Genomic DNA, 12473 nt, shown 5'->3' with positions numbered 1-12473 from the left:
CGTACAAAGATTACCATAATAAAGGACAAAAGTGGTAAGGACCTAACAGAAGCAGAAGACATCAAGAAGAGATGGCAAGAATACACAGAGGAATTATACCAGAAAGATATGGATGTCTCATACACCCCAGGTAGTGTGATTGCTGACCTTGAGCCAGACATCCTGGAGAGTGAAGTCAAATGGGCCTTAGAAAGCACTGCAGATAACAAGGCCAGTGGAAGTGATGGTATTCCAGCTGAACTATTTAAAATTTTAAAAGATGATGCTGTTAAGGTGCTACACTCAATATGCCAGCAAGTTTGGAAAACTCAGCAGTGGCCAGAGGATTGGAGAAGATCAGTCTACATCCCAATCCCAAAGAAGGGCAGTGCCAAAGAATGCTCCAACTACTGCACAATTGCACTCATTTCACACGCTAGCAAGGTTATGCTTAAAATTCTACAAGGAAGGCTCAAGCAGTATGTGGACCAAGAACTCCCAGAAGTGCAAGCTGGATTTAGAAGAGGCAGAGGAACCAGAGACCAAATTGCAAACATGCGCTGGATTATGGAGAAAGCTAGAGAGTTCCAGAAAGACATCTACTTCTGCTTCATTGACTATGCAAAAGCCTTTGACTGTGTCAACCACAGCAAACTATGGCAAGTTCTTAAAGAAATGGGAGTGCCTGATCACCTCATCTGTCTCCTGAGAAATCTCTATGTGGGACAAGAAGCTACAGTTAGAACTGGATATGGAACAACTGATTGGTTCAAAATTGGGAAAGGAGTACGAAAAGGCTGTATAATGTCTCCCTGCTTATTTAACTTATATGCAGAATTCATCATGCGAAAGGCTGGGCTGGATGAATCCGAAGCCGGAATTAAGATTGCCGGAAGAAATATCAACAACCTCAGATATGCAGATGACACAACCTTGATGGCAGAAAGTGAGGAGGAATTAAAGAACCTTTTATTGAGGGTGAAAGAGGAGAGCGCAAAATATGGTCTGAAGCTCAACATCAAAAAAACGAAGATCATGGCCACTGGTCCCATCACCTCCTGGCAAATAGAAGGGCAAGAAATGGAGGCAGTAAGAGATTTTACTTTCTTGGGCTCCATGATCACTGCAGATGGTGACAGCAGTCATGAAATTAAAAGACGCCTGCTTCTTGGGAGAAAAGCAATGACAAACCTAGACAGCATCTTAAAAAGTAGAGACATCACCTTGCCGACAAAGGTCTGTATAGCTAAAGCTATGGTTTTCCCAGTAGTGATGTATGGAAGTGAGAGCTGGACCATCAAGAAGGCTGATTGCTGAAGAATGGATGCTTTTGAATTATGGTGCTGGAGGAGACTAGATAGATAGATAATACTTTATTCGGCTATAAGCCCACAAGGTAAAACCAGTCAATAAATAAAATAGCATTTTACATTCTAAAATATCAACTAAAATATTTCAACGCATAATCTCCTTCACGTTACATACAATCTCTAGACTCTTGAGAGTCCCATGGACTGCAAGAAGATCAAACCTCTCCATTCTGAAGGAAATCAGCCCTGAGTGCTCACTGGAAGGACAGATCCTGAAGCTGAGGCTCCAAGACTTTGGCCACCTCATGAGAAGAGAAGACTCCCTGGAAAAGACCCTGATGTTGGGAAAGATGGAGGGCACAAGGAGAAGGGGACGACAGAGGACGAGATGGTTGGATAGTGTCTTCGAAGCTACCAACATGAGTCTGACCAAACTGCGGGAGGCAGTGGAAGACAGGAGTGCCTGGCGTGCTCTGGTCCCGGGGGTCACGAAGAGGCGGACACGACTAAACAACAAATTATTATTATTATTAGGGGGCGGCACTTATCGTGCAGCAGCCCTCCTCCCCCGCTGCCGCCTCTCGCCCTCCGCCGCGCAGACTGAGCGCCAACCATCCGGGAGATACTAATCTCTTTCTCCCGCTTCCCGCCTCCTTCGCCTCGCGCAGCCGCAGTCGCACGCTCCCGCCGCAGCCCCCGTCTCATTGTCGTCGGCCTTGGGGGCGTGTCCTCCCGCCGAAGGCGCGCTCGAAGCACCTCGGTTCTTTTCCGTCCACGCTGCCGCCATCTTGGTCACGTGAGCGGAACTGCCTCCTCCTGCACGGCAGCAACGGAGCCTAGCAACCGTTACCAAGGGCCCCGGCACGAAGAGGCGGCGAAGAGATGGCCATTTAGAGGGGGCGTTTCGGGCGAAGGGTTGAGGTAATGTGGGGGAAACTTAGTGGTATTTGTGGGAGAAAAGAGCGGTGTGGGGAAAGACTGGCTAATCCCTTTGGGGAAGGGCGGTGAGGGAGGGGGAAGGACCCGGAGGAAACAAGGCAAGGGTTGCCATGGCAACCCCCGCTTGCCCCAGTTTAGGGGAAAGGGGCGACTTGGGGGACTCGCTCTGGCATCTGGCGGTGCGAATCCCCCCCTTAAGGAAGGGGTGGGGGCGCGGTTCCTGCCTCTGGTAGTAGGAGGGGCCCCAGGAGATGGGATCCGTTACCGTTTTACTCCCTTTTGAAAGCTCAGTACTGTAGAAGCAAACGGGGAGAGACGGAGCTTGCAGCCAACACTTTGACAAGAAAGGGAGAGGAAGAGAGGTCTGCATAACAAACAGGCTGCAGCAGAGTTGGGCCTTTTCCCCGTGGGTGGGTAAAGGGGACACCCTTCAACGTGAATGTGAATTTTCCCTTGGTATGGTTGGCTGATGTCCATGTGTGTGCACCACTCTCGAATAGAAGTGGTGAAGTGGCTTCACCAGTGTTCATGGGCACATCCCAGCCAGGCAAAGGCACTCAGAATGTGAGGGGCAGGCACTCCAGAGAAGGGGGTTTGGTGTGAGGAAGAGTCTCCGGGGCCAGGAGTGCTAACAGTGGGAAGGTGTTTTTTTATTGCATTTGCATCAGGGCAGTTTTTTGTTCTTCTTGCTCTCTAGAGGTAGACTGCTGCAACACACAAATATTTCATCTGTCACACCTACAATAGAAGCGGAATGCAACACCCCCACAACCACCCGTCTGAGATTTTAATTTTTAAAAAAATGTTTTTGCAGTGATTTTTTTGACTCATGTTTCATGATGCTGCTTCGTCTCTTCTGCAGATAGCTACAAGAGTGCCATTATGAGTGACCAGCTAAAATTTATTGTTGAGAAGCTCAACAAGGAGCCCTTTAAGAAGAACTTCAATTTAATCACATTTGACTCATTGGAGTCAATGCAGCTGTTACAGCTGCTAAATGATGTTCTGGGAGAGATTGACCCAAAGGTAAGGATGGAAAATTAAGATGTTGAACTACAGGTGTCAAGAAACTTGCTGATTATTAATTTGTCCCAAAGGTTTATATCCCGCCTTTATATCAAACGATCCTCAAGGTGGCTTTCAGTAAATTATAATAATACATGTATCTGAAGTTGCCAGGCTGGTGGAAGGGGCCAGACAAAGTGTGTTTCCCATTGGCTATGCAATTCCAAGCAGCTGGCGACCCTGAGCATTATTTCTCCCAAGGATGGGGTAGCAAACACTACAGCTGCTAATTCTCTCGCCAGTGCAATGGATGGCACTAAGTTATTGGACCCAACTTAGTCATCTTCATTAATTTCAATGGGTTTACTCAACCAAGTGTAAAACTTGGTTGAATACTACCCCAGATTCAGAACAAACCAGGAGCTTAAACCAACTTCAGACTGTGGTTTAAGATCGTGACCTATTCTGAACTTGCTAATCACAGTTTCCAATAATGGGAAGCTACAGTTAACTGAAGACTTCCTGGCTTACTGTAGCACACCAAGAAGGGAAGAGCGAAGGGGCACTTTTCCTGTTTCAGCTTATTAAACAGATTTGATTGCCAATGGCATGTTTATTCCAACATTCTTTTCTCTTAGTGGCAAACAGATTTCTATAGAAAGCCCCCATACAGAACTTGGGTGCACTAGCCGTTTCTCTCTTGTGTTCTCCTGCAACTGATACTTGGAGGCACACCACCTCTGATACTAGAAGTAATATAGGTATCGCTATAGCTTTATCCTCCATGAATTTGTCTAATCCCCTTGAAGAGCCGTCCAGGTTGGTGGCCACCAATACATCTTGTTGCTGGGTATGGCACTCTGATTTGACCTGCCTTCTGGTCCCCCATGATATCACCACGACCCCCCAATAACTTCCAGAACAACATTGCTTACCTTTTTAAAATGTATGCAGCCACAAATTAATGGATAAACACTCTGGGCACATAAAAAATGAAAAGATCAGAGCCAGCCTGCCTGCCTGAAACTTGGGGAGGGGGAATTGAGTTGCAAAGGTTCATGGCATGGAAGATGATAGTGGCCTGGATGAAACCTGCCTAGTTATATGTGCAACACCTCACTTAGGAGTTTCAACAGTGCACTAATCGTTAATTAAAATCCATTCTTCTTTGCTTTACTTGTGAAATGAAGCTTGTCTTGTTTATTATGCCTTGGTTATTTTAAAAATTTTCAGCAAGTTGTTGACATTAGAGAAGAGCTTCCAGAGCAGACGGCTAAACGGATGTTGAGCCTTCTTGGCATTCTTAAATATAAACCTCCAGGAGGCACCAGTGACTTGTAAGTATTTATGTCCTGTTGATAGTTGTACAGTTCAGCCACTGTTGAAGCTATCTGAACCTGTAAAAAGACATAGAATTAACATATAATCAATTCATCTTGTCACTTACGGGAGCATCCTATTGTTAACCTAGATGTCATGCCTTATAGCTTTGACTTGTTTGCCTATTTGTACTAAATTTATTTCTTATCATCCAATCCTTGAGACAGCTCCACTTTAAGAGTGAATGTGTTTCAGGGAGCACTGTCAATTGCTTAAAAGTTAGGTATAAAGTTGAATTTAGAATAGTCCACACTGAATGTGGAGTCCCTGAAGGTGTGCTTTCTGTTAACCTTCCAGAGGCTGCAAGCTTATACACATCTATGAGAAAAATATGTCTAGTTGCCTTTCAAATATTTATGATGTGTTGTAACTTGCTCTTTGTTGCTGTATTCCTTGTTTATTCAGTAGAGTCTTTTCCTGATACTGGGCACTAGAGGGTGCTATTGCATTAATGTTTATTGTGTGTCAGGTCCCCTATCGTGTAGGTTTACATTCTAAAATAGAAAATGCAGATTCAAATGAGCAAGGAAAATATAGTGCTCCCTAGTATAATCTTACTAAATGCCAGCTTACATCTATGTGTAGGACAAATGGCTTGCCTTTGGCAGCCAGTCAGATGATGGATCTGGTGCAGAGGCCTTCTCTTCACATTTGTATGATTCCAGGGGAATGATAGTATCAGACTCATTCGTGGTGTGGCCATTTGATACAAAAAAGCAGGTCCCAACACTCATGGATGCGACTACGATGCATTTAGATTACAATTTGGTGGCTGCCGCTCAGAGCTTGATTGTCTGTGTCCCATGACAGGCAAAGGTGATGGAGGAGGATAGGACTTTGGGAAGGGAGCAGTAAGGACTAAACATTGGTAGCACAGAAACAAAGCTGCTTTGCAGGAAATGTAGAATTTTTTCAGAGAAGGTGGGTGGTGGCTGAGGTGATGTGCGTGTGACTTTGTGTGGAATGGACTAAGATGGGAGAAGTAATCAAGGCAGAAATGGACTTGGGATAGGGTCAGAAGCAAGCTGGGCCAAATTAATAGGAGCCTAGAAGAGGCCGGACGGAAGAGTTGGAAAGGCTTGACCTCAAGTGTCCTGCAGTTTCCCTGAACATGCCGCAGACCAACCCATAATACTTACTCTTTACTACACATTCTTATGCACCTCTTTCCTTATTATCCGTTTTATTTTTATGCTGCTTTTATGAAATTGCTCTTTCTAGTTTGTGTATGTGTGTGTGTGTTTTATTTTTACGTAAGCTGCCCTGCTAATGGATTGGAGAGCAAAATATAAAATTTAATAAATGAATCCTTCCCTGGTATTCTTCTTTCCTTCTCACAGTTTAATAAAATTTGAAATTTTGCAAATTTTGAAATCTATAAACTAAAAAGTTTATTGTTCTGGTTAAGAAAATTTGTGGAGATTTGTTCTTACCACTGTTCTGTAGTTGCAGATTTTTTTTGAGCAGTACTAAAAGTAAAAGTAAAGGAGCAGTACTATAGTAGGTTAAAAGCCCACGTCTAAGCATTTTACTCTGAATTAAGTCTTGTGATGGTCAGTGGTGCATGCTTCCAAGAGTTTGCGTTGAAGATAGTTTGGAACTTACAGTTACTGCAGAATGCTGCTACTTGGTTGCAGAGTGATATGCCAATTCAGAGTTTTGTTCTGCCCTGGCTGAGTTATTAACTCCTGAGCCCAGTTTATTTTTTTTTTTTTTTTTAAATAATATTTATTAAGATTTTCAGAGATACAGAAAGAAAAAGAATAGAATACATTCAAAGCCTTCTTTTCAAACACCCTCTTTCCGGGACTCCCTCCTTCCCCCACCCCTACCATATTCCCCTATCATATTGTTGGCTCCACAAGTTCTCAGTTCTAATTAAAACTTAATTTGTTACCCTTAATAAAAGACAAGAGTTCTCTCCCCAGGGCCCACCCCCTTTCCATTCCACAATTTCCCCTTTTTTTTAGTGATAAAGACACCTCACACAATAAAGAAATAAGAAACAAGAAATAAAAAATATAGTAAATGAAAAAAAGCCAATTCAAAAAATAGTTGACAAGCCTTTGGATTCTAGTTCTCCCCCCCCCGTCCCCGGTTTAATTTCCCCCTGACCACTAATCCATATTGTCTGCCTGGAATTCTTAAAGTCCATAAATCACATTTTCCCCCCGATTCCTTGCTGGCTTTTTTCTTTTTATAATTATTTTTAAAGTTATTTTTAAACCATTTAATTTCCAATCTTTAATAAAGCTCCCCCCATTGTTCTTTCCAAGTTGTAGTCCAGTTTCCTCTTGTTCCGCTGCCAAAACGTTCTAATTCAGAAGTTTAGTAGGTCTGCAGGGATTATTGTTATTCAGGAACAAAAACATACGTTCAGTCCCTTCCTTTCTTCAATAGAAAATTCTATTGTTTAGCTAAACACCCTGTAGACACAATATTGTTTCCGTTTCGCAGCTTTCCCAGAAGATAACCAGTCCTGTAGAATTCCAATGGTATTTTTCCACTTACGACCTTCTTTGTAATGTCCCGAAACTCCTCTAGGGGGATTGTTGTAACTTTGTTTTCTCTAATCCAAAAGTCCGATTGTTATCCATGTTTTCGCCATTTTATATCCAAGTTTTGACAAATTGTAACAAATTGTAGCAAAATTAACCAGCAAAGTCCTCATAATCAAGTCCTCTTTAAATTTCGGACTTTGACAGCTACTTTGACAGCTGTCAAAATCTCCTTCGCTTTTCGCCAGGCTCTCTCCTCAATCACCCCGGTTCCCAGGGGGGGGGTTACGTTTTCCTTCTCCCTCAATTCTTCCTCCAGCACAGTTCTTGTAGTTTCCCATCGTGGAATTCTTAGTTCTTATCAGCAATTCAATTCTTTTTGGACCTTGGTTTCCCAGTCCTTGTTTTGGAAGGTTTACAGTAGGGAGGGGGACTGACTTCCTTTTTGGATCCCCCCCCCGCTCGTATCAAATCCGAAAAAAAAATTCTTTTTTTCTCCTTTTAAACCCGGTTTCCAAATTACTCACGGGTTGTTGTTACAAATCCGAATTCTCAATGGAAGAAGTCAGCGCTCTCCGCCGGATGGCATGCGGCTTCGCTCGGCAGGGATAGCAGAGGACTCAAAGCACCACGCTTCTCCCCGGCACCCGATCCGTAGCCTTTAAAAAGGCTCCTTCACGAGTCGGGAGGGCGCTAGCAGTGCCAGCCGAGTCTCCATGTCCACGGCCTCCGTGGCCGTGGTTTTTAAGGGTCCCCGCGTCGCCGATGCGGTAGGACCCAGCCCCTGCCGAGCAGGCTCCCTCCGGAGCTCGGAGGGAGTCCGCCATTCGGCGATGGCGCCAACCCGGAAGTCCAATTTAAGGTCTTGTCATTGACTTATAAAACCCTAAATGGCTCAGGGCCCATATACTTGACAGAGCACCTCTTATGTTGATGGGCAGTGCCCAAGGAACATGGTAAAGGACCCCTGGACAGTCCAGTCGAATTCGACTATGTGGTACAGTGTTCATCTTCACAAAGTTTGCTTTGCAGGTCCTGTGGCCAGTATGACTAAACCACTTCTGGTGCACAGAACACCATGACAAGTGCCAGAACGCATGGAAACACCATTTACCTTTCTGCCACAGCAGTACCTATGCATCTACTCGCACTGGTATGCTAGGTTGGCAGGAGCTGAGACAGCAAAGGGAGCTCACCCCATTGTGCAGATCCAAACTGCCAACCTTAAGATTGGCAAGCCCACGAGGCTTGGTGGTGCCACCCACAGTGCCCAGCCCAAGGAACAGTGACCTTGTAAAGGTGTCCTCTCATCCTTTCTCTGGAGGTTCCTGAGTCTTCATAATTGCTTCAGTTTCTCCAATTCTTGAATGAGATTTTTTTTTGCTGTCTTGAGGATGTGTTTAGCTGGATTTGATCTCATAAGTACAGTCTACGGAAATTTTAACTTCCTGCTGTTGTAAGGTTTTCAGTGATTTTATGGTTTTATTTTGTTGTTATATACTTTGTGTTTCATGTTACATACTTTTGGTTTGTTGTATATTTTAAATGTGAACTACTTTGTGATTCCAAATAAATAGTAGTACAGTCGTACCTAGTTTCTCGAACGGAATCGGTTCCGGAAGTCCGTTTGACTTCCGAAAACGTTTGTAAACCAAGGTGCGGCTTCCGATTGGCTGCAGGAGCTTCCTGCACACAATTGGAAGCTGCGGAAAACATGTTGGATGTCCGGGTTACAAAGAACGTTCGCAAACTGGAACACTCACTTCTGGGTTTGAGGCATTTGGAAGCCAAAACATTTGAGTCGCAAGGCGAACCAAGGTACGACTGTATATAAATTGATTTAAACAAACAAATGTGTTTTAGGATTGCAGTCAGACATAATTTCTCAAATTTCTGATTAATGAGGCACACTCCTTTTCTGAATTAAAAACAGGGATACCCTAAACACTTATACCTATCAACAGTACTGGAGCACATTAGTTCCATGCAGAAGACAAGCTCCTGGTATCATCAGGTAGCATGAGGAAAATTCTCAGGGATGATTCACACCCTGGCCGGCACTTTCTTGATCTCCTGCCCTCAGGCAGAAGATATAGAAGCATGATTAGTCACACCAGCAGGGTAAAGAACAGCTTCTATCCGTGGGCTGTTAGGCTGCTGAATGAAAAGATAACAACAGGGCAACTGACTTTTGGGTTTGGTGGTTGTGCGTCAGTAAACGAGGGGAATTAAGACTAAGAGAGCTGAGTGGGGGGTGCTCGTGTAATCTCACTGTATACAAGTTGTACAAGTGACAATAAAGTATTTCAATTTCAGTTTCAATCTTCTCCTGAGAAAGCCACTGCCTGTTAGAATAGACAGTACTGGGCAAGGTGGTGCAGGGCCTAATGTAAGATAGCTTCCTATGTGCTCTCATAGAGAAAGGCCACACTTCTGTGTGTCTGCTGAGTCACTGCTTTAGCATGACTCTTTAAGGGAAGGTGGCCAGCCCAGAGCAGCAACTTGTGCAGAGAGGCATCAGCCTGCTTTAAAGGCAGAAAATTCTATTGCATCTTTGCTCTCACAGTGATTGAATTATCCAGAGCAGTGACTCATGCAGAGACACAGCAGGCAGCCACAACCATAGGCGTGTATTTCAAGGATGACTAGAGTTCAGGCTTGTTGGATCTATTTTGTCTTTTACTGGAAGCCTAAGATCTAGCAACTACTAGAGTCAGGTGGGAAAGACTCACAGTTAGTATTGAAGAACTGGCTTCTTCTGAGCCCATTCTGAGCTTAGGAATGTGTTTTCAGTACCAGAACTGAGTTCATGTTCCTTTCACACAAAAGCACACTTCCGGCTATCCCAAGCTTTCTTAATTCAAGCAATATAATTTAGGCCAGTGGGGTGAGTCATTTTGCGCTGCTTTGTTAAATTATTGGCATGAGTTTCTGACTCCCAATCTGTTTCAAATTGCTCTGAGAGCTATCAGATGATCACATTCTGCCTTCTGGTGTACTTGGGACTTAGAGAGGCCTTTTTTTGTTTCCCTCACAGCTTGGGAATGATTCAGTTAAGAGAAAGATCTGTGATCTACACTGTCCCTTGACCAATGGCTGCAGGGAAACCACTGTCTTTCAGCTTATCTCTCACAAACACAATCTGTAAATTGAATGTCAGGAGCCACAGCGCTCTGGTGACTCTGTTGCATGCCTGGCAAAAGTAAACACAGCTGGTCTGGAAGTGACGTGGTACCCACGTCCATTCACAGCTGGGTTCAAAAGCTCCAGTCGGGATGAGGGGCTGGGGAGAAGTGACATCAGCCATGTAAAAGGCCCACAGAGACAAGCACTGTCATCCAAATGCTTGTTTTGACCTTCTGAAGTCTTAAATGATTGGGGGCAGAATACCTGAAGTACCCACCTGCTTTCTTAGGTAAACAAATTAGGAACTGTTTTATATCCCCCTCCCCAATCACTTAGGTGAGATAGGTGAGCACATGACTCAGGGTCTTTTGGGTTATGGTGACATGACTGTGGAGCAACCTCCTTTGTCTGTTTTTGCCTTTCGGTTGCAGCTGTGGAATATTATCACATTGATGCTGCTACTTTTTAATGTGGTTTATATTTGGGGGGGGGCAGGATTCTTTTGTTTCCAGTGCTGTTGCTGTTTTTTATTTGCCTATATTTGCAGGTTGTAAAATGCTTTGAACATTAGAAAAAGAGCCAAGTAAATGTTTAGTATTCATTCTTCATCTTCTACTAAGCACTCAAGGGTGGGGTGGGGGGCTGCTGCTTATGTTTGCTTCAGACTTCTTTTCTCTCGGTAGAGCTTGATGTCACTATTATTGTTATTATTCAGGAGTACGTTCCGCCAGGGTTTAGTCATTGGAAGTAAGCCTGTCATTCATCCTGTCTTGCACTGGCTGCTTCAACGGACAAATGAGCTGAAGAAAAGAGCTTATCTTGCACGGTTCCTAATCAAAGTAGACGTGCCAGCAGAGTTCCTTCAAGATGATACTGTGTCAGATACCAATAGACAGGTAGCATTTGCAACACATTTCTTATCCAGATTGTATTTCTGTAATAATGTTGGTTAAAACCGTGGCAGGTTTCCTTGAATGGGTATAAACCTTATATGCACTGGGAGAATCATGCAAAAAGCATATTAATGAAAGCCTTTAAGGCTGGTCAAATACAGAAAGCCAGGATAACCTGTATATAATCTAGAATTGTTTAATTATCAAGTGCTCAGAGGCATCTGCTTGGATGAGAGAGCAACTAGTAAGCCTCTCTCATGGGATGCTGCCTTCCATCCCCAAATGCCACCTGATGCATTTGCTGCTCTCAAGTGGGGTCAATGGGCTTTGGTTGTCCCCAGATCACTGAAGCTTCACCTGTATAGCGTGTTGCTGGATAGAAAGTTTGGGAAATGGCAGCAGAAATAGTGCATTGCTTTGGTGTTTCCTCAAGTGTGTGCGCATACCAGGTAAAGCAGGAAAAATTGCTCTTGCCTTGCATGGAAGTTAAAGCAAACATTTTCCCCCATTGATAATATCCAATTGTATAATTAAAACTAAACAAACACTGCCTTTAGAGCAGGGAATGCAGCTTGTATATTTATTCAGTGTGTGCCACTCCTAATTTGTATAAAGATACAGCTCCACAGTTTCCATTATGTAAAATGTTTCCAATAATCCACTGGCTTCTCCAAAATAGAAACTATAATAATACACCACACTTAAAACAATACGTGAGGGTTTTTTTAAATGCTGCTAAAAATGAAGAGATTTTGCTGATAATATTTGGTTATTTATTTGTGTAATATTTTATGTTATGACCTGAGATAAATTACATATCATTACAAATATTGTGTTTGTGTGTCTTCATTTTCTGCTAGAGTTTCTTACATACAGAACAAACATGGCTTACACACAATTTCTAGGCCCAGAATTAAGCTACATTAATTCTGATGGTTATGACCTGCCCACTGCTCTGCTCACCTGAAGTTAGAGGAAGGATCCTTTGCTCACAGTTTTGATCACTGTGAATGTACATTATTTCATTTTTTCAATAAAAGCTCAGTCTAGGGAATCTGCCCAGGGGCACCAATGAAAACCTCAGCAGGCCCTGGGTTAGCAACTCCTGTCATGATTTAATGAACTCTTGACACTGCACTGTTAACATCAATCCTTAGTCTTCCTAGAAAGAATTTTATGGGGCAAAATGTGCAGTTACCTTCTAGGAGATTTCTGTGAATGAGCGTGTGATGTGGTCACCTTGTGTATTTTTCCTGGTACTGAGGAATGCTCCCTGTTGTTATTAGACAGCAACATTATCAGAGAGTATGTTTGTATAATCAGTAGTGTGTGATTTCCACAAT

At 43.5% G+C, this 12473-nt stretch overlaps 1 protein-coding gene across 4 annotated transcripts in view; it reads left to right on the top strand.

The window, feature by feature from the left end:
• The first annotated feature begins 2106 nt into the window (after positions 1 to 2106).
• The window catches only part of IFT81 (intraflagellar transport 81), a 50451-nt gene continuing 40084 nt past the window's right edge, over positions 2107 to 12473 (top strand). For 2 of the 4 annotated variants that reach the window (XR_008327956.1, XM_053368243.1), the window contains exons 1-4: positions 2107 to 2210; positions 3091 to 3254; positions 4467 to 4570; positions 10953 to 11133. Coding sequence is in view for 3 of the 4 variants with exons in the window: in XM_053368243.1 (XP_053224218.1) it covers positions 3111 to 3254; positions 4467 to 4570; positions 10953 to 11133 (429 nt within the window). In the remaining variant the exon portion in view is untranslated. Of the gene's footprint in view, positions 2211 to 2335; positions 2591 to 2615; positions 2639 to 3090; positions 3255 to 4466; positions 4571 to 10952; positions 11134 to 12473 lie in introns of those variants that run through there. The other 2 variants (XM_053368244.1, XM_053368245.1) reach the window with 2 other exon arrangements.

Source organism: Podarcis raffonei, chromosome 16 (assembly GCF_027172205.1).
Source record: "Podarcis raffonei isolate rPodRaf1 chromosome 16, rPodRaf1.pri, whole genome shotgun sequence".
Classification (NCBI taxonomy): domain Eukaryota; kingdom Metazoa; phylum Chordata; class Lepidosauria; order Squamata; family Lacertidae; genus Podarcis; species Podarcis raffonei.
The sequence above is the reverse complement of the archived record's forward strand: the minus strand, read 5'-3'. Positions and strand labels throughout refer to the sequence as shown.